Here is a 23,617-nt window from a genome sequence, read left to right on the forward strand (position 1 = left end):
CAATCCCAACATAACGTGCCCCCAGTAGCGGCCACACCCTATACAGTGCCCCCTAGTAGCCACGCTCCCCCACGTGCTGTGTCAGAAAAAAAAACACACAGAAAAAAAGCAACTTACCTGATCTCCGCTCCTGCCGACGTCCGCTGCTGTCCACTCCTCCGGGCCTGCTCACGCTCTGCACTATGGGATGGGAGAGACGTCATGACGTCTCTACTATCACCCGCTGCAGAGGGGAGCTGGAAGATGGAGCTCATGAGTGAGCTGCAGCCGGCTCCCTCCGTGGGTGACGCAGCAGCCAATGAGAGTCTGTCTGACTCTCATTGGCTGGCTGCTTTAACAAACAGACAGCTGCGGCTGTCTGTTTGCAACTGTGTAGGGCAGACCACTCTCACTGTGGTCTGCCCTACATGGGGCCTGGGGGACTAGCAGGTCTAGTTCAAGCCCCTGGGGTAGTCCACCCATTGGCTGCTGGTGCACTGCTGGATAGTGCCCCCCATTTGGCTGGCACCCCTGGCAAGTGCAATCCTAGCCAATGGGTAGATACGCCCCTGCTAATACTATAATAATTCCTGCATAATAAAAAATAATAAACAATGATTTGCTATCTGCCTGTACTGTAAATCTAGCTTGGCCAATATTAACAGTGTTTAACACTAAGGGGACTTGTCTGAACACAGCACAGCAGCAGCCACTGGAGGTATGCAGGCTGGTCACAGAAGCCACTGGAGACAGGGAGTGGATGGACACAGCAGCAGCCACTGGACACAGGGACTGAAGTGGACACAACACAGCCTTAGACACTGGAGGTGGAAAAGGATGACCACAGCACAGCAGCCATTGGATAACTTAGCATAGACTGGAGTCAGTGTGAAATGGCGCCCGAATCCCAGCAGGAGAGACTTGTATAGAATCCAAAACCCGTGAGAATTTGATTTTAGGGTGATGATTTAGAAATCGAGCAAGGCGGGAATACCCAAGCCACCACTCAGATTCACTCAAGTCGAGAAAGCTTGGTGAGCTTAGTTTTCGAAAACCAATCCCGCACATCTCCAGTAAAGAATGTATAACTGCTACAGTCAGCTTGTGTTAATTACGCATTGAGTACCCAATGAAAAATCATAGATGCAGACAGTGTTAGTTAGTTACCATCCCAATAGAAGAATGGCTTGTGTTTTAAGTGAAGCCACTGTATTCTCCAGACAAATAACTGTCATATTATTTGTAGCAAAGCCCATTCCATACCCACTCACTGACACATTTTAGGAGCTTTAAAATTAATGTCCTATAGTGCAGAAAGTTTCTAAACTTTTTTTCCAGACTTGTTTCTCTATCAAGAAATGCTTGTTTTCTCTGAGGATGCAGTATAATACAGTGGAGAACAAGATATTTAATTATTGTTTATTTACATTACAGCACTGTTTTGTTTTTGCAGATATTTTTTTATAATTTTACAATGTGGCACTAAATGCCACAGTGCCATAGGTATGTTGTCATAAGTATGCTGTCATTTGTAGATCTACAAGCATTACAGCATACAAGCAGTTTATGCCTGAAAGTGCTTGGTGAGACAACTAGTAAACCATGTTAAATATTGTTTGTCTTTAAACAAGACTATCCCCAACACTCACTACCCTGGGGTGTTCTGATTAAAACCAGCTCTGTGAACATGTGGCTAACTTGCCTAGGTAAGTGAATCCCATTTTTTTGCCCCAATTGCCTATGGAGTTCAACTAAATCCTAAACAGGGTTGGTCTGTGTCATACACCACTAAGACAGTGGTCTCCTCTTTTCAGTGTGACCAGCCCAGTAATAGTCAAGTGTTGGTAGTTCATTTTGAAGGGGGTGGCCACTCTATTTATTCTTGAATCTTAGCAAGGGTTCTGTATGTTTTATCAATATTAACAATGTAGATAGTGATTATCTAGACTTAATTATGTCAACAGTTACACCATATCAACAGAGTACATGTTACCAAGCACAATTTCGACTCTTAACAGTGACACAAAGTCAACATGGTCAAAATATCAACAGCTAATGTTAACCCTAATGCTGTTCCTAACCATAACATGTCTATTGTCAACATATTGTCCTATGTAGGCATAGCATATGTTGACATTTTAGTTGTGTTGACATTTTGTAGATGTCAGGGGACATAGAATGCAAGTGCACACTGTATGTACTAAGAACAATGATAGAAAAAATAATGCTGATATACTCTACAATTAACATGGAGTATAAGTAAGGTTCTTAGTAAATGTTTGGCCAAAAATGTTTGCCCATTCACCTCATCAAGGTGAACCCCATAAGATGGGTCCCTAGCATCCCTAATACTAACACATTGCATTAAATTTATCCAGGACTTACCTGTAATAGTGCCAATTCTAATATGTAGACAGAAATGTTGTTATGTCTAAAATGAGGGTGTTTGGTCCAAGCCCCCCCCTTATTTTGCAGATGTCATCAGTTGTTGACCTGCTGACTGTATACCCTTATCAGTAACCCACACAGGCAATGAGAGCTAGTGCTTGGTTTACTTTAAGGGTGCTATTTTTTATGCATTATTTATTATTTAAGTATACATTAAAACACTTATCATCTTCATTAAGTTGATGATGATGACTATTAGCTATATCATGCTGCCACATCATGATACACCTAAAGCGAATACATGTTAACACACATGATTTTTAGGAAATGTGCAAGTATAAATAACCACATAATTGTGCAATTTTTGTGGTAAACATTGTTCTTGTCAATTTTTAAATGCAAATGTGTCCTCTTCTAAGTGATGGAATTGGTATGAGCTACCGGCGGACCTAAGTCTGGCGGTTCAAATCCCGATGCCAGAAGACCTGCACTAGAAGATCCCGACAGAATAAGTATTTATACTATCCCTAACCCTCTCCCCCACTAAGCCTCCTTTAGGGGTGCCTAACCCTAACCTTCCCCCTAATGCCTAATCCTAACCTCCCCCATAAGTGCCTAAACTTAAACCCCTCCCTGCACCCTAAACCTAACCCTCCCAGGGGGTGTCTAACCCTAACCTCCCCCAAGGAGTGCCTAACCCTAACCCCCCTTCCCCAAGCCTGACCCTAACCCTAAGTCCAGCCAGGAGCCCATAACCTAACCCTCCCCCCCACGGCTGTCCACACCCGCCGCCTGGCTTACCTACATTCGGAATGCCGGGCATCAGGATCCTGACGTAGGGATCCCGACGTAGGGATAATGATAGGCGTCGGGATTTTGACACTTATCATTAGTCCCTTGTCAGGATATGACAGTTGGGAAGCCGGTGGTCGGAATTTTGACCATCAGCTTCCTAACTACATACCATAAAGGGGTCCCTCTGAGTCTCCCCTCATGACATGACAAGTTGCTGCATTATAGAAATATTTAGTTCAAATATAAAGTCTTCAGTTTTTTCATATATATTATACAGCTCATTAAAGCAAAGAGTTTGATATCTTTTAGTTTTTATTTCATATATTGTATACTATCAGGTCATAAGATGTGTACTCTCAAGTCAAATGTTAAGATTACATTAGTCAAAAATAAGAGTTTAAAGTCAGTGTTGATAACAGAAATGAACTCAAAATTCACCAATTAGACAATATAAGAACCTTCCCGCAGTGAGTGAATGGCTATTACATTTGTATTATTTATGTGATTTATGTTGCCCTTATAATGTCAAGAAATATGTAATTCAGTGTTTCTAATTCATACTAGCCAGATTAAAGGCAATGAGACATATTGCTGCCTTTTTGTCTCCTTAAATGTTATAACAAATACACTTTGCTGCTTTTATAATATGTGACATTTTAGAAGCTTAATTGCCTGCAGTGCAATTACATTTAAGTGCAGTTTCTTTCTTAATTTTAAGTGCGCAGTGTATTAAAGAACTAGGTTGACATTTTCCAGCACTAACACAGTGACTGACAGAAACCGAAAAAAGGAACGACTGGGAAGAAACAACAAACACGTAAAATTTAATACTAAGCATGTTATCAGGCCAGCTGAAATATTGCTTTGGATGCCAAATATAAGGATCATGCATGTTTTGAAATTACTTCCAATGGTGATGTATAAATTGAGTCGAACCAAGTCCAATGGGGAGTAAATAAATGTGTCTGCCAAGTTTCATTCATTTGGTAATAAAGGAATGGCATTAGTTGCAAAATGCTTCTTAAGTGTCACACAGGTAGAACTCTTTTAATTAAAAAGAACAGCATGAACCAGTAGCAGTATGTAATAGGCAACAGTTTGGCTCCACCATCCAAAATAGAGAGGGAGAGCTAAATACACTGTTGTTTACAATTACCTATTCAAATTGTCAACTTATTAGTTCTAAAACTGAGAATGATGATGACCATTTATTATGACTTTTAAGGGTAGATCACTTGTATAAAAGACTACCCTACTCTTTTATGTTCACTTGTATTATTCCACTGAGAACTGTTTTTTATTATGCATGTCACTAAATAAAATGATAGTAGATTTTAAAACTGTTGCTGTTTATTTTGCACTTTGTCAAAGAAATGCAGAAAAAACTTTACACAAAGAATAGGTTACGATTCATATATGAGACACTGCTCTCCATTATGGTTCCATCTGCATTTGTATTAATTCAATATCATTTAAAATTTATAACATAAAAATAGAAAATAGTTGGTTACCATAAGCCATAGGAAAATACCTGAGTTCAAATCTTTTTTTCTTAAATTCTTACTAGAGATGTGCTGGTCTGGATTTCTGAAAACCGAGCACACCCAAATTTAGGCGTTCCGAGTAGAACCAGGTCAAAGTTTAGATTCACTTTTGTGTCCCGGTTTGAACAGAGTCCCAGTTCAGATCTTTTGCCAGTTCAGAACTTGGATTTAATAACCGAATTCAGGTTTTGGATTCTGACTTTTTAGCTGTTTTTATCGATTTTATCAATTTATTATCGACTTTTATTGATTTTTATCCAAAACCAAAACACTTAAGGGTGGTTTTGCAAAACCAAAACACGAAGCTGAATCGAGATCCAAAACCAAAACACAGTGGTCCGCGCACATCTCTAATTCTTTCTAGATCATTTGTAAAATTGTTGACAGATTGAAAAGAATGGGCCCTGATAATGATCAATGTGGTACACCACTAATAACTTTTACCAGTCTTACTATATTCCATTTATAACAACCCTTTGCTGCAGATTAAGTTCAGTGTGCCATCCCTTCTGGAGCATCATGCTATGGAGTGCAAGGAAAAATGGGCAATGTTTCTAACCTGCAAAATCCTGCAGATGCTCATCACACAAGGCTTCTGTAGGACCTCACATTGAATTGGATATCACTCTTTATCTTTTATCCTTTAACCAGAGTTGAGGGGGACAAAGATGAGCCAACACTGGGAACAATAACTAGGGACCTGGCACACCATCAAAATACTAGTTTCATTGTAATTCCACTAACAAAATTCAGTTTTATACTCACCTCCTAAAAAAAATTCTAATTTGTTGACCAATCCTTCATAAAGACATGTTTATACTGTGATATTATTTTTTACATTATAATTTAGAAACAAATCCCTTAAATCTTATTGAATAATTTGCTCACAACTGAAGTCAGGCTCACAGGTCTATATTCTACTGGTTCCATCCTTGTTCCCTTTTTAATAATTGGTTTTATACCTACTTTCATCCCATCTCGTACTACTACTATGTTTATAGAGAAGTCCATAAATGGATGTAAAAGGGTCTATTAGGTACTAATCTACGTCCTTTACCATATGTGGGGGTATGTCACCTGGGCCTGATGCTTTATCTTTTGTTTAGCATAAAATAAATGTGCCTTCTCCTGTTTTAAACAAGTAACATATAAAGGCGTGCATAGACTGTACAACCTTTTTAGTAGTATTTTTTTCTCTTTTGTTAATACAAAAATGAAAACATATTTAAAAAATCAGATTTTTATTCAACAATGCTTCTTACTTTATTATGGCCTAATATTAAACATTTAATTTTCTGTTTATGTGCTTAAACACATTTTTGTGAATATGCTTGATACTCCATTAATCCATTTCAAGCTTTGCTAATAGTCTGCATGTTGCAGTATAGTGTTAAGAGGAGGCAAAGTGCAAAATCAGGTGCAATCGTATTCAAAGATATACAGTATGCTAATTTGTCATGCACTAACTGGATCCAAATTACAATTTAAGATTGAGATATGCTTATATTGGCTAATGTTATATTATTTAAGCATTCTCTTCCTTATGTTGATGTATTTTCTTCCAGCAGCAAACCAATCAAAGAGATGCACATGTATGAAAAGATTGCAAAGCACACGCCTTTTGTAATTTGGGCAGTGTTCTCAGAGCTGGAGATTGGGCAGTGGCGGTCACATGATTTCTGGTCTATTATGTTAATGATGACATTGATGTGGTTTATCAGACTTTATCTGCACTATTGCAGTCAGTGGCTTTTCCTCCAGGCTATAGCCATTCCTGTTTTCAAGTAAGTGGAAATTGCTATGTTTACAGTGCACCTGTCTCAAATCATTCATATTTTCTAAATCAAATATGCTGTATGCAATATAGTTATCTATATATTATCTATATAATATGCTAATTATAGATTTCATAAGGTTTTTTCTACATTTGTTTTAGTTTTTTAATCTGTGGCTCCACTTTTACACTGACACGTCATTCTTATTGCCTGCATTAGATGGATTCAGCATAATTGCTAAAAACAGAAATGATTATGATTATTGCTTGTTAGGAAGATGACCTTGTGGGAGAGAATTATCAAATCTTAGATAGAGATAAAGGGGAGATTTATCAAAGCTTAGATAAAGTGGATAGAGATAAAGTACCAACCAATCGGCTCCTAACTGTTATTTTACAGGTTGTGCAAGACATTTTTGATATTTCATTGATGTCTAATAGTAAATGTCTTTTCTGCAAGTAAAATAAATAGATTAAATATGAGTATAAGTGTATGTGATGTACAGTATGCATGGCATAAGTTTGGCACAACCAAAAGCATAATATATGAATGAGCAACAAAGAAAGTACCAATAAGAGTCAGTAGTGCATTTGCAAACAATCAAAAGAAGCAGTGCACTAGTGCTGGTGACCACTGTGACCATAATTCAGTTTTTGCACATGCTGTTGACAACCCAAAAATAATATGACTTTTTCAGTTGCATGTGTATCTACGTCCCTGTATACATCTAGAGAAAGGAAAAAGAAGAATACCGCGCTGGCAGAAAAAGTAGTGGAGTAAAAATATATATCCCAAGCCATTGGTAGTAATCTGGCAACGATGGCTCTCTGCCTGGCTCACACGTGCAGGAAGCCACCCAGGTAGGAAGGTACTGGGGAGTTGTTGTTGAGCTAGCGTGTGTATAATAAATGCAGCTGCGTCTTAAGAAGAATTCCTCACACCAGCAGTCGGGGTGGCGGGCACTGGATACAAACGTGTTACATGGTATCCAGTAACAGCACAAAACAATGGGCAGCGATGCGTTTCGTCCTGATCCTGGGACTTTTTGAAGCATTCATATTGATTTATCTATTTATTATTTTCATGTTCCAATATTACTATTGTTGCTTTTATTTTTCATTTTTCTTATCAATGTTTATGCATATTTGTTGATTTAAATTACTGAATTTATAATTATTCATATACCTATTTTGGTATCCATGTGTACACTGTACATTTTTTATACTGGTCATTAAATATATATATATATATTTTTACTCCACTACTTTTACTGCCAGCGCGGTATTCTTCTTTTACCTTTCTCTATTTGTGTGGGGTTGCAGTTTTTTTCCCGCTGCAGACGTAGTTCATATGACATTGTGTCTAGGCGCAAAGGTATTTTTGTTGTTTTTTTTGGTTTGTTTCTTTCCCTGTACCTGTATATATCTGTTTGCAATTCTGTGAACCTATCCTTACTGTAATTGGACTACATTGGAACACACTTCCCCCGTTCCTTCTCCGGGTGCATGTGGATGTAAGTCTGCATAGTCACATATAGTGCACTTTCAGAGCATGTGTGGAGCTATTTCACACCAGATGTGTTTTACAAACTGGTGGAATACTCACTCTGCACCAGGCCAATTGTGTCTAAATGAGTTAAAGGGTTAAGAAGTACATAAGATTTTTTTTTTACATTTTCATTAACCTAGATCTTTTTGAGAAATAGTCATTAAATAACTTTGTTATAAATAATTCATGTGGACTGTAATAGGTTACATAGCTTACTGTCCAGGTTTAATAAAGTCCAATTGCTTGCAAGCTTCTAACATGATATCAAGCCATTATGACTGTCTTACCAACTTATGGTCCTCATTTGTACCCTGATTCAACACCTTAATGAGCTGTGGATTTCAGTAAAAAAAATGTCATTCTACACTTTTATTTCACTAGCTGTTATTTCTCTGGCCCGCCTATATTGTACTGTATCCTTCATTTTTCAAATGTTATCCATAAAAACTATTCATGTTAAAAAAAAAAACCTGTAATTATATTTGTTCATACTTTATATATAAGTACATTAATAGATTCATTGGCTAACCTATAGTATTGGAGTTAAGGGAGGAATGTTGATTTTTACAATAAAGTAGAGATGCACAAATCCCTGTGTTTTGGTTCAAATGTTGTGGTTTTTGTTTTGGCAAAACCAACCTCAAATGTTATGGTTTTTGTTTTGGCAAAATCACCTTCAAGTGTTTTGGTTTGGATTTTGTTTTGGCTTTGGATTGCTTTAAAATTGATAAAACAGCTAAAATTATGAAATTTGGACCTGTTTACATGCAATCCAAAACCGAGATTCAGGCCCTCATTCAGAAACACTCACGAGCGGCTGTCCGCTCGCAAGTGGGTCGATGGTCCGCACTCCGCATGCGCACAACAGAGGGAGCTCCGTCGTGCGCATGCGCGAGACATGACGAGCAAAGGACTTTCCTTCGCTCGGAGTGTCTCATCAAAGGGGACATGCTGTCGATGTTGACTGACAGCACGCCCCCTTTGGTGGGCGTGTCGGGGGCGTGCCTGCCAGACGGAGGCGTTCCCAAGGGAACGCCTACCGTCTGAAGCCGGCCCCACTGACATCACTAGTGATGTCAGTGGGAGTGATTTTGGCTCTGATAGAGCCAAAATCACTCCTGGCCTTGCGGTTGAAAAACTCAACCGCAGGCTGTTGCTCGCAGTTTCGATGGTCGCGATGGTCAAGACCATCGCGACCATCATTCTGCACGCTCGTATATGCTGTGGGTGGTGACCCACAGCTATACGAGCGTCCAGGAGGACGCTCCATATTAATGGAGGTGGGCCCTGATTCAGAGCGAGCGCTCTGGTCAGAGCGTCCGGCTCTGAATCAGGGCCTCAGTTTTTAAATCCGAGTTCAGAATTTACAGCAGACCCGAGCCGGGACTAGCTTCTACTTGGAACCTGAAAAGTGACCTGAGTCGGGACTTGATTTGATTTGGAACCTCTAAGTTTGCGTGTGGTTGTTTTACAGGATAACTGAACTGCACATCTCTAAATTAAAGTGCAATAAACTAGGATTGTTTTGTTCATACAACTGTTCATACTTTATGTTATAACCTCATGGTGCTCAATGAAAAACATGTGGCTAGCTCTGCCATGCTTAGTTTACTCCCAATGAAGAGCAATACAAAACAGGTCACATCTAGTGCCTCCCCATAGCATCAATCAATCTGTTTCCTTGTGAGGGTATTTATTAATACAGCCAATAGACACTGCACGATGAGTCTCCTGACCAAGAAAGCACTTTGTATCAATGTATCTTCTCTAATTTGAGTGAAGAATGTATCATAATAAGTGATAAAGTGCACAGTCCAGCATGGCGGCACATCGCTTAGAAATTTAATTGCTCTGTGTGAATTGGTATACTATGCATTTTACAAATCAACGTACAAACAAGTATTTTTTAATATATTATAGAAAACACATAATTATCAAATTCCTAATTATAGAGAGCTAAATAAAAGCAAATCTTATTAATGGTGTGCAACATTAGTCAATCTATGGCATTTAAATTATTTATGTTACAATCATTGATTAATTTTTTTGCAATCTAATTCTAATTTAAAATTAAATATTTTTTTTCCCCACAGGTTTACTTTTTATCCTCATACCGTTGATCTAACCTATCAGTATTCTTTAATGCATACCAGAGAGGAATTATTTATAGTTGCGGTGGGACCTATGTCCTTAAATGTATCCATGCTCCTAATGATTCTTCTAAGATGGAGCTGTCAAATATTGTTTCACTCATTCCCCACTATATTGTCAAAGTTTATCATCGCTCTGGGTCTCTGGACAGTGCTAGACCCTTTGGCTGTATTTATAGTTGATGCACTCCTTGGGGTAAGTCACTAAAATAACTTCTATAATGGCCATTTAAAAAAATATAAAACGTACACTTTCTATTTTTGTGGAGTATAGCTAGAGTTAATAGCACTTGTGTCTGTTGTCAAATATTACTATAATATTACACTACAGTAGCAATATTTGTAATATACATTTATTATATGGGTCATAGGTAAGTGGTACATGTTATAATAATGTTTTTTTAATTCTACAAGATTTTTATGTTGGAAACACATAGCAAATATTAGACTGTACCTGACATTTTTAGAATAGTTTACAAATTTAGACATTTGTAGGTTGTTATGGATTACAGTCCTTGATTTGCCTTTATCTGTGCCACAGTTTTCATAAATTGGTCCTTATATCCTGTACTGCTATGATCTAGTCACTATAGCCACTGTCGTCTTCCGCGATATTTAGTTTTCCAAATTAATATATTTTCTCCAAACTATGCTTAGCAACCTAAAAACTGTAATCTAGAGAAGAGGAGGTTCTTACACATTCTGATAGGAAAGGAGAAACATACTAATCTAGAATTTGCTGTAGGTACCAAAACTGTAATACTGTACATATAATTATAAATAGCTTAATAAAAGTAATCTAATGGTTCCATAAAGTAACATGATACATATGTCTGAAAAAGGTGTGCTCCTACATAAATATACATCACCCAATGTATCTACAGTATGAGAAACCCACTAATAGATTGTTTTTCTTTTAATTTGCTTCTTGCAAATTACCCTCTGTAAAATCCTGTTGATCATCAACATTCCAATTTAACTAAACATAATTATTACTTTGAAATTGTTGGTTACAGATATTCATGTTATTGACATGTGGAAAAAAATATTTTCTTTTGAATATTCTTAAATATATTGGATTTTGACAGGTTAAGCATTGTGCAGGCTTATATTTGTATGTGTTTAAACCAACACATTTGGAAAATAAAAGTTTTTAACATAAGTTAAGGTGACATTGTATTTTGTTGACTATAGCTAGCAGTGCATAATGAAACCGTTTTTTGAATTCTGTGTTTGTTATTCTGTAGTAATATTCAGCTTTTGGGAAACTTCATCCCCCAGACTACCTAACGGGGCATCCTGGACCGCATTGGGAAACTTTGCCCTAAAACACCCTATGGAAATTCTGTTTTCCTTTATCTTAGGCCCCGGTTGTCAGATGTAACTGTACATAAACTGCCGAACTGCTTCTAAATGTATTGGAATTTCCTAAATATTAAATTTAAAAAATAGATTTACAGAAAATCTCAGAATATAGAACAGGTTTGTGCATGTAGACCTATGTCTTTTAAATGCATTTTTGGACTTTCAAAAAAAAATGAAAAAAGCTAATTATTATTTAATGAATATATAACTACAGTAACTTGAATAATGTTTATTATATGATCTATTTTTCAAAAATAGCTCCTTATCTAGCTTGTACAATTTTGCCTAAATGCAGTCCTGTATCCAATAGTATCTGAATCTGTGACATTTAAAAAGAGTATGCAAGTGTAATTACATACATGCTTTTCTCCATGAGCTCATTATTGACCACATTGGACAACATTAACTTGAATTCTACAGCAGAAAAATTGTAGAAATGATTTACTACATAGAACATGTATGTATGCACTTCTGTATATTATCCCCCCTCCTCTCTACAAAGAGAATGCTGTTAATTTTTAACATATAAGCAAGGTAGGGAGTTCTATTTTAAATAAAAATAACATGTTATTACAGGTTGAGTCTCCCATATCTGTACTTTATTTTCCAAAGTGTGACTACTGCCTCCCAAGTGAAAGGTGGAAGAATAGCTGAATGTAACAGTATCAGGTTGGAGTGCAGCAGTAATATTCTATTTAGAATACATAAAATAGTTTAAATAAATAAAAAGTTTTATTTTTCATTTCATAATTTTTCCTATTGTATTGTTACAGAGACTTTCCTACAGCGCAGTGGAGCCCATCGCTGATGCAGCAAAACTCTATTGGCTTTTCTTGCGCACAGAACAGTCTGGCATTCCTGGCATAGTCATCACTTTGCTTATATACACCATGGTTTTCATCATATCCTCCACTGTTCTTTACCTTTATTTCCTGAGGTAAGAAAAGATTGGAGATTCCATTACTATTCCATTTTTGTTTTGATTTCTGTAAAACAAGTACTGTAGTTAGACAGTTGTTAGTAATGGGTCATATTATTACTAGTTACAGGAACTGATTTTTTTTGCTGTATACTAGTTATTTCCACTACATATTAAATGACTATCTTAACCACAATAACTTCTTTGTATAAAACTGTTTTTAGTTTTATGTATTTTTCCTTAACCCATTTACACAAAACAGCATAAATATATGTCCTCTTATGTGGTGCATGGGAAATATTGTTAGTTAAATTCTACTACTGCAAGCTTTGTCTGCATAGAAACCAGGCCTTTATTATTATTATTATCCTTTATTTATATGGCGCCACAAAGGTTCCGCAGCGCCTTACACAGTACATAAATGAGCACACAAGTAAAACAGTTAAAAGTAATACAAAACAATACAGGACAAGGACATGGTTTATAAACATAGCTGCATAACACAAGCAGCAGGACATGAGCAACCAAGTTTCTGGTGCTGTTGTGGGGAGTTAGGAGTAAATTATACTATAAGTAGGGAGAGGAGAAGCACATGAGGGATGAGGGCCCTGCTCGTGAGAGCTTACATTCTAAAGGGGAGGGGCAGACAGAGAGGGGTGACACACATGGGGTAGATAGTGAGGAAGGAGCATGGAGCAGTGGGTTAGGATATGTGCTGTGGAATGTGTGTGTAAAAGATGACCTGATGTAATGTCAAAATTAAGTCCTTCATTCACCTATCTCTATGACAGAAAATAGTTGTCAATTATGTGTTATTTACATGACAGATGTACAAAATAAAGTAGTAGTGTGTTAATTAATGTGTGTTACATTTTATCTAAATACATCCTGATAAAAATGCAGCTATTATGGGATTGTCCTGCCATCCTAATACAGTAGTGACTACTTTAATCCCAGCTGCTGGGTGCTATGCCATGCTCCTGTGAGTGGGTGCATCTCACATACTAGACCCACCCACAAATGGGTGCAGCCATGCCCATCATGATGTGCTCCCACAGGATGTTGCAGTACCCAGGCCCAGAATTTTTCTTGGCAGCCCTGGAGGTGACAGGCAGTGGTGGGGTAACAAGGCCATGGAGGGAGGGAGGTGGCTGAGAGTGGAGGAACAGGAAATGTGGGGGAAAGAAGCAAAGGGATGGAAGGGAGACTGATGAGAGAAAAAAGGGGAAACAGCAAGTGGAGGAGACAAGAGGGGGAGGATGGGAATAGATAAAGTAGAGGATTATGTGGGCACTGAATATGGGGGGTGTTTGAAGTAAGGGTGTTCATGCTGTGGATGAGGTAATAAGTGAGATGAAAAGGCTGGAGTGGAGGCTGTGTGATGTAGGGACATTGTGGATAAAAGTTGTTAAATGTTAAAAATAGAGATAAAAGAACAGTGCTGCTAATGTATGAGCACAGCTCCAAAAGTGATATATAAAGAGAGGTATGTGAGTAGTGGGTGCAGGAATTAATTATTAAACAAATTATTAAAGTGGACAGATGTGACGCATTGGGAAAAGGCAATACAAACAAGAATTTATGTAGTATGAGGGAAAAATTACAATCTACCGAGCCAATCCAGTCCAAAGTGTTATGATCAACAAAGAACAATCAACCATAGCAGCACACAGATAGGGGAGTGCTTGCAATGTCCAAGCAGCGAGTGCAGTAAGGAGTTTCCTGGATATTCTTAAAGCAGAAGATGGTGATTTTGGTAATTCACCTAAATATGTTGCTTGTTTTTATTCAGAAAGTGTACTTGTTTTGAGGTTGCTTGCCCTCAGTTTTCCTCCAGTTTAACTCCGGCATAACTCTGACTTAGTTATCAAATTGTAATTACACTTATAATCTACCACTTTGAATCTAATGCAGCCTACGTCTATGCAGCCTTAGTGAGCACTAATAACTAAAGTTACAAACATGTCTCTGTGTGCTCACTGATTGGGACCCCAGCCCCAGAGCTCAACACACTAAATTGGGATGCAATAAAAGTCTAAGATAAACAATTTGTGAGAAGGGAGTGGACCATCACAGATTCACAATATATTCCTAACTTCCTTTATAGAAATTGCTCTTAATATAGTAGTAGTGATAATTTACCTAGTAGGAATTTTTCAAAACTGTGCTGAGGCAATCAATAAAACAGCATCTGATGGGAGCAGTAGTGATAATTTACCTGTGAATTTCAGAGAAGGAGAAGTCACATCAGTCTTTACATGGTGCGCATATGGCTAATAAGATCTACGGCGTAACTCCGACTTAGTTATCAAATTGTAATTACACTTATAATCTAACACTTTGAATCTAATACAGCCTACATCTATGCAGCCTTAGTTTAATGACATCTGATTAATGCACAAATAAATAGTGTATGTGTATAATATATGCACACACCAAAAAGTTTGATCAGCAATGTTCTAAGTGGGCCTGATCCAGCATAGTACGCAAACCCAATAGTTTACATACAACTCCAATGTTTGGCGATCAGTGCATGCGCAGGACCTGTACTGTGCAGATCTGTGTCTGTGAAATTGGTCACTGTGTTATAGCATCCAACGCTGAATCAGGCCCAGTGTCACAATACACAACTAGAAAGTTTACTTAAGGAAACAATTTTTGTCACAATTCCCCTTATCGAATTCAAGTGTGGCAGCCTTCCTATACGTCACTCAGTGTACCAAATATAAAAAAAATAAACTCTGATATATTTATTTAAGTGGAACTTTACAGACTGCCAACATTCTGCCCACCTCTATCTTTGTTAATAAAGTATATAATGATTCTTACATAAGCTACAGTACCTCTGATGAAACATGCAGTGTAATTTCGCACATGCAGATCTGTGAGAGGAAATTTGGGTTACCTGGACTTCTTTTCAAAATTATCTTTGCTGTCCTTGAAGGACTGTAATTTATGGAAATTTAAGATGATTTCCTTGTAAGAGTATTACTTTTGTTTTTATTAAAAACATATTTTTTATTTAAAAATACTATACTACGGTATGTAGTTATTCTTGTGCTACTATGTAGTAATTCTTGTTATCGTGTTTTCTGTTTGAGATTGACAGCAAAAGGTACATTATCCAGGATATTCCAACAGATTGCAGATAAGCTTATGTTTACATTTTACGTTGTACAGGGCCAATATAATCACTCACTTTAAAAAAAAAAAAAAAAAGGAGATTACTGATGGTTCTGAGACTATGGGGTATATGTACTAAGCCTTAGAGAGAGATTAAGTGAATGGGGATAAAGTACCAACCAATCAGCTCAGAACTGTCACATTACAGGCTGTGTTTGAAAAAGACCATTAGGAGCTGATTGGTTGGCACATTATCTCCATCCACTTTATCTCTCTTCAAGGCTTAGTACATAGACCCCTATATTACACATAAACGATGTCCTCATCTTTTATCTGTCACTGACATCTGCCTATCCTTGCTTAATGACCAGAACCGTAATGAATTATTTACTGCCATTAAATGAATCCTGTGCAGCATTTGATATAGAACCTGGCAAGTAATGTGCTCTCTTTTATCTGCAATCATCTCCAAGGTTTCAATGAACAAGGGATAGCACCTGGGTCACTAACATGTAAGCTATGTTTTGTCCTTGTAAACATATGCTGATTATATTAAAAGTTAAGGAAAAAGAGAGAAAAAATAAACTGCACAAAACTAAAAACACACCTTATATTCAGTATAATATGTACAATCACTAACAATGGGCAGCATATTGTTTATTAGAGAATATATTTCGGAAACCAATAGATATCAAAACTGTTCAACAGAATAGTTGTTTTGTGGGTGAAGAGTTCCACAATTTTCCCTAGTGGAATTTGTTCATAAGTGTCCAGTGTAAAACTTCATTTATCATTTTTGTTTTACCCAGAATTCCCATATTATTTGTATTTCTTCTCTCCCTCCATCTGTTTCTAACTTTTTCTTTCGCCTTCATTGGTTCTGGTTTGTGTCATTTTCTGTATCTGTGTTCAGGTGCTGTTTGGTGAAATGTGAAAAACACTGCAAAAGGTAATGAAATGTTATGAGTGATATGGAGAAGAGAGAGATAGAGGAATGGTGATAAAAAGAATGAACAGTAGAGGAGAGAAAGAAAAATGGAAATAATTGCTTAAAGAAGAAAATATGGGAGTAAAAAGCAAAGCTGAACAGGGAACAAGAGAAAATGAAAGTGAAAAAGAGCAAACATTAATGTACATATGTATTAATAATCTGAGCACTGCCGCAGTTATTACGGTTCCATCTCTTTGGGAATATTTGAATTTTTAATGAATATATCCCGGTTATGTACTACTGGGAACTCGCAGGGACAGCGGTTGCGGTAACCATTTTGCCTGTATATCCCCGGCATTTTGAAGTAGTCTTTCATAGAAGTGAAAGACTTCTCCAGGGGAAGCTGACACTGCACATGTGCACAGTGTCAGATTCCGTGGCCGGGCAGGAGTTGTGGGGGAGAGATCGAAAGATCTTTCTCCTTCCCCGGGAGCTCCAATAGACAAACAGTAGTTTACACCATCTGAAGATGGTTTAAACTATCGGGGTTAAACTCCAAAAAGCTTATATTTTTGGAGTTTAGTACATAGCGGGCAGATCGTAGTCCCCATTGATAATGGGGATAAGCGATCTGAAGTGCTAATTAGCACTTTGCCAGAGATTTCTGTGAAATCTCTTGAAAAGTGCTATTAAGACATAGGATTGATACATAAAATTATGCAGAAAAGGAAGTTTCTGCATAAATTTATGTAAAAAATGGCTTGATACATAGGCCCCTAAGAGTAAACTTTAAAGAAAGAGTGATGGAACTGAGAAAAATAGATATAAGTTTAAAAAAAATAGAGAGCAGAAAGAAAAAATTTTGATGTACAATAAATGGATTAGATATTCTTAATGTGTGTAGACACTCCCTTACTTATGGTGAAAGCCTGACTCTTCAGTGATGATCCTTAGGACCATGGGGAATGCTGAGAAGTGGGTGTATTCTGGTGTACAGGTGTATATGGAAGTGGATAGATCATCTTCAGTTGGTACCCTGACGTCAACAGCTACTGTCCAATACCCTACCATCCATGTGGGCACAGAGGGGGGATATAATCTTGTGGCAAGCGAAGCAAGCCACCAAGCATGGTGAGGAAAATGAGCCCACAAGGTGACAATTTTTTCTGGGGGGTGGACTGTGTGGGCAGGGAAAAGCACTTCTACCCACACTCCACATCACTTCCAGGTACAGAAACTGAAGGGGAAATATACCTTTCCAGGTGTATATAGTTTGAAAATGGCTGAATAAAGAAGCACAGCAGTTATTACCCTTATGAATGGATTTACAAGCATACAAACAAAATATGGTGTCAGAAGAAGTTTAAATGGACTGCTAGTGCTCAGAGTGAGAGGATCCTGCAAAAGTCTGCAAAGCTGTGATACCCAGTGTGTGAAAACTCTGCCTTGTGCTCTTGTCACATCAAACTGTGAGTAGCAATGGATAAGCTGTCTCCTCCAACAGGCACGAAAATGTCTGGTAACTTGTCTGAAAACTGGAAAAGATTTAAACAAAAGTTTAATATTTACCTCACTGCATGTAGAGCAGATAATGAGGAAGATAAAACTAAGGCATCCATTTTCCTCCATGTGATAGGAGAGGATGTGCTGGGGCTGAATATGGTTTTATCCTCTATAATGCAAAAGTTTGAAGAGTAGTGTACTTTGTACTAAGAAAAAATGTGACATATGAAAGAAATAAGTGTTTCACTTGAGATCAGAAGAATGGAGAAGGATTTGATCAGTATGTTACAGAACTGCAATCACTCAATAACGTGGGAGTTTGGTGATTAAAAAAGGATTCACTGATTAGAGATTACCTAGAGATTACCATACCTGATAATGAACTCAGAGAGAGATTGCTGAGAGAGCAAGATTTAACACTAGACAAGGCAGTGAATATGTGTAGAGTAGATCTGCAGAAATAACTAGATTTCAAGCCAAAAAGCTACACAAAAAGCTACACAAGGAAACTTAACGTGCTGTACATGTGGTGAAGAAAACAGAGCAAAGCAAAACACCATTCTCTAAAATGAAGCAGTCTAAGGGGTCTACGTACTAATAAATGCGACATGGTAACCACTGTCCCTGCAAGTTATATTCCCGGCATTTAGGAGAAGTATTGCACAGAAGTGAAAGACTTCTCTGGGGGAAGCTGACACTGTGCACTGAGAAGCCTGCTAGATTATTTCTATTGCATGGTTGTAAAGAAACATGTCAGACTTTGGTCCCTGATACCACTGGCTGCTAGTAGGAATCCTTCAGGTCTTCAAGCCTTTATACAGTTTGGACCAGCCTTAAGGAATAAGTCTAATCGTGCAGCCAGATGTTCTCAAAGGGAACCCACTCACCAGCAAATTTGAACAGGGCTATCCAAAATGCCATCACCTTGCTGCCTATATAGATTACTGAGCTACAACTGTGCCACTGACTTTGCCCTTCTATCTAAATCATACCACTTAATTGTCCTCTGCTCCCACCTGCAGTGTCCCTCAGGGACAGGGGATAGCTAAAAGTATGCTCCCTAACAGGTTCCTTTAGTAAAGGGGCAATGATAGATATTCCACTGTTTATTCCCATACACTTTTTTCCAAAACAATTATTTCTACCTAGATATTAAACTGTGAGATGCGGAGGTTTGCTGTTACCCCTGGACAGACCATGTGGGTATGTTGCTCCTAAGTGACCTTATTCATTTTCCTAATATACAAGCTACATTGGGCCTAGACAAGTTGCTTATTCTTAATCTTTCTGAGTCATGGAAATTATTAATCTTTCTCACTCATGGTGATTATTTTCTTATCAATACATCCCTTAACATCACCATTTCAGTGTTGTGAGTTTTCCTATCACAGCACCAGACATTTCATTGTCCTGAGACCCTTTAAGCACTACCAGCAGGGACCAGATTAATATATTCTTATCTAAGAACAGAACCAAATCTCTTGCATGGCTCTTTCAACAATGTTCTGGGAAAAGGGATAAAGTATAAAGCCTTTTGGCAAAAAATTTAAGCAAAAACACACTGTAAGTGCCATTTCACATGTCAAGTATTGCTCAATTATAATCCATAGATACTAATTTAATCTAAGAAGTTTTATGCTAAACTACTGTATACAACCTTAATTCCCCTGGGGCTACCTAAAGGCTGCCTAATGTATTTGATTTTGTTTTCTTTCTAATTTCTAAAATAATATTTATATATTATTTTCACACAGGGTATTTTTTTGCTAGTCTGGACTTTCATCAAGGCCAGACTGGACTAAATAGATTGCCCCCATCAATTAGCATTTCACAAGACAGGCAGCCTGACAGCAACATTCTGAGTTGCTGCCACTATCTACATGTTGTCTTGAAGCAATTAGTCCTCACAATTGAGATCCTCATCTTGAGAACATACTAGAGAGATTTATTTATTGTTTATTTATTAACAGTTATTTACACTGCGCACACATATTATCCAGCATTTTACATAGGATATGTAGTAATTTACATCAGTTCCAGCCCCAGTCGAGTTTACAATCTATGTTCCCTATCAAACACATATATAAACTAGGGTTAGTTTAGTCATAGATACTGTATGCTGTTTTCCTTCTGCAGGAACCACCCCAACAGAGTGTAAAAATCAATTGAGGAGGGAAAGGCACAATGTTATATGAAGAAGCAAATTTTGGAGGGTAACCCGGAAGTTCACTTTATTGTATTGGGCTTTGGTATGATATTATGTTAGACTTATAAAACCACACTCACATTAAACATACCACTTCATCTCTTTACTAAATGTTGACCTCAGGATTTTTACTAAGATCTTAGCAACATGGCTTAACAATATATTTTGAATACACCATGGTCAAGAATGTTTCTTCCATTAAAATGAGACTGCTATAACTCTTTTCTATACTTCTAAGATGAATCCATCCTGCAATGTTTTCTTTCGTTTAATATTTGGTGACAATACTTGTCTGGTCTGGGAAATTAAACTTGGTCATCATCTTTGTACTTTGCAATGGTCAATGACAGCTGTAGTTCTGGGCAAACCCAACATTTGCATAAAATATTACGCCACCAATGTTGACTCTGTATAATGCAATGTTAGCCTCATCAAATGGTGACAAGGAACATCACAAACCTAAATGAGATTGTAGAACATATTATATGTTGAGAATTGTGCTGATATCTGGGGTGGATTAGTTTAGTTATACAGTATATCAATTTTTGAATGTATGAAACCTCATACATACTACTATTGCTAAGCCCTGGCCAAGCTACAAAGCATATTCTCAGATGTAATGGATAAAGATGGAGGAACTGAGAGCAGCAGGGGTCCTTTTTGAATGTCTGATGGAGTTACTTGAAAATTCAAAACTGTGTGGTCTCAGATGAAAACCTTGATTTGTTTCTGTTACAGCCCTCTTGATTCCATCTGATCCAACATATGTGATATTATTATTACCAATGCAGGAAATCTCTACTCATCAGAACCAGCTTTTTTTGCATATTTTCAATTCAGTTACATTTCAGCTCATGACATCATGAAAATTCCTAGTCCCTATCTCTTTTATTATGTATTAAAAGGTAATAGCAAACACAATAATTAATTTGAGATACTGCTCTGCCCTACTTTTACAAAATGTGTGTCTTTCTATAATAACAGAGTAGCTACCTTTTGATTTGTATTTCCATCCAAGAGCCCTCACCTTTCCACAAGGAATCTATATTGGGTAAGGTTACTACAGTACCTCAAGCTACCCTTGATTGGATTCTTTATCCCCATCTGCAGTTATCCTATCCTTCCTATAGACTCTGATCCACATCCTTCATCCAAACATCAATGTGTTTAGAAATATTCAAAACTTATGATATAAACTATTTTATTTTCCCTGTTTATATGTAATTTCAAGTTATCCTGTTTTTGCCATAATATTTCTCTCGTAAAATTCTCTATATGCTTTCTATGCATTTGTTGAATGTAAGACTAATATTTATTTTTGTAGTGTGTAATGGATTTGTGATGTCTCCAATAAACAAATTTTTAATGCATACAATAAGAAAAATCCTTACAGTGATCCACAGATTTGTTTAGTCCTGGCCATTGAATTCTGGTATACAAAATAAAGGAGAATATAGGCATCCCGCATATCATTTTAATCAGCATAAACTTGTGCATTCTGTTTGCATCACTTTGCGAATAAGATGCATTTTAATGGAAAAGTCCCATGAACAAACACTCTGCACTACCGAGTCACACGGTGCTCCAGAGTTATGTGTAACATGACTTGTAACGCACAGAGGCTAGAAGTATGTGGGCACGACTGTATTTTTGCAGAAAGTATTAGTTTAGAAATACAAGAAGTAAATATATTTACATAAAACTATATATTTAAAAGCATTCATGATTGTTAAATAAGCAAAATTAATTTTGACTTTATAAATATAATGTAGTAATCATTAATAGCACAGATGGGCTGTTTTATGTACAGGACACCAATAAAATAGAAATTTGTGAACAAATTGGGTCCTTTAACTTCAGAATTTGATAGTAACACAATCCTTGCAATGAATTTCAAAATATGACTCAACAACCTTTCACGCACTAGAGGGTTGCTATTAGTAGATGTGAAAACAGGATTCACATATGCAGGCTGTCACACCTGAGGTTAGGAGTTGGTCTGAACAGGCATGGGAGGGTGAAGAGGAGACTTGGGAGGCATGGATAAAATTGGGTGACAAGCCAGGACTTCCTCATGTAAGATGTGAGGAATAATATGAACTGTAGAGGATGATGGGCCCAAAAGCGAGGACAGTAAAGTAAATTACTTTATTGAACAGCAGGTTGGAATGGGTGGATGTAGCCAGGAAGCCCGCGGTTGAAATGCTGACCGCAGGCCTCTCAACAGTGAAAGCCCAATATGGGACTAATAATAGGCGTCTAAATACTGATGCCTATCATTAGCCCCATGCTGAGATCCCATTGCCCGGCATTCCAAACATAGGTAAGCCGGGCGTCGGGAGCTGTTAGCTGCTGGGGGAGGGAGGGTTAAGTTTAGGGTCCCCAGGTTTGACTTAGGGTTAGACACCCCCATCAAGAGGGTTAGGGTTAGGCTAGGGGAAGGGGGGTTAGATTCAGGCACCCACAGGGGGAGGTTAAGGTTAGGCCCCCTCACTCTGCAGGTTAGGTTTAGGGTGCGGGGAGTGAGGGTTAGGTTTAGGCACTAGGGGTAGAGGTTAGGGTTAGGCACGACTAAGGGAGGTTTAGAGTTAGGGAGGGGGAGGAGTAGGGATAGGCTTAATACTTACCCTGTTGGGATCTCTATCTGCCGGCCTTCCGGCATTGAATTTCATCCACCGGGCTTATGTCTAGCTTTATAACATACCAATTCCAGAATAGGAACTGGATATAAAATACTGAAGAGATGGGCAGAATCGGATAGGGACTGAGGATGCTGGATTGAGAGCTGAATTGGCTTGAGACATACTGATCAATTGAGGAACTTGATTGGTTTGAGAATGATGTTGATGAATTGAAAAACTTGATTGATTTGAGACCTTTGTTGATGAATTGAAGAATTTGATCGGTTTGGGACTGATGATGATGAATTGCAGTACTGGATTAGTTTTGAACCGATGATGATGAATTGCAGTTTGGAACCGATAATGGATGTATCAGATGGGACCAATGGTTGGAGGTTTAATGTTATCAAGTCTCTGTGGTAAAAACCAGACTAGAATGTTAGATGGAATAGGAGACTCGATAACCAGACTTGGAACTGGAATATAATAGACTGGGACTGTTCCGATACAGAGTACCTGGGAGCTCAGCACAGAGCTATAACTTCAGCAGAAGCAACATTGTACTGGCAACAGAGGTCAGTCAGGAAATGGAATTCATAGGGTAGGATTCCCTAGGGGAATTCATAGGGGAGCTGATCCCCAGCTGCAATTAGCTGGTCTTGGAGCTGCGCTCTGAGTGGAGGAAGAGCATCAGATGACAGAGTCCAAAATGGTTTTGCCCATACTGAGGTTTAGGAAGGAACTCTGGTGTGCATCTTGTATGCCATCAT

The 23,617-nt window shown here is 37.9% G+C and overlaps 1 protein-coding gene across 1 annotated transcript in view; it reads left to right on the forward strand.

The window, feature by feature from the left end:
- The window catches only part of LOC148524750 (uncharacterized), a 183,695-nt gene that overhangs the window by 28,749 nt on the left and 131,329 nt on the right, over positions 1–23,617 (forward strand). The window contains exons 3-6 of the mRNA XM_088471632.1: positions 939–1,013; positions 6,237–6,490; positions 10,123–10,375; positions 12,318–12,481. Of these exons, the coding sequence (XP_088327758.1) occupies positions 939–1,013; positions 6,237–6,490; positions 10,123–10,375; positions 12,318–12,481 (746 nt within the window). The remainder of the gene's footprint in view (positions 1–938; positions 1,014–6,236; positions 6,491–10,122; positions 10,376–12,317; positions 12,482–23,617) is intronic.

This window comes from Taudactylus pleione, unplaced genomic scaffold (assembly GCF_031769625.1).
Source record: "Taudactylus pleione unplaced genomic scaffold, aTauple2 ptg000116l, whole genome shotgun sequence".
Taxonomy (NCBI): Eukaryota; Metazoa; Chordata; class Amphibia; order Anura; family Myobatrachidae; genus Taudactylus; species Taudactylus pleione.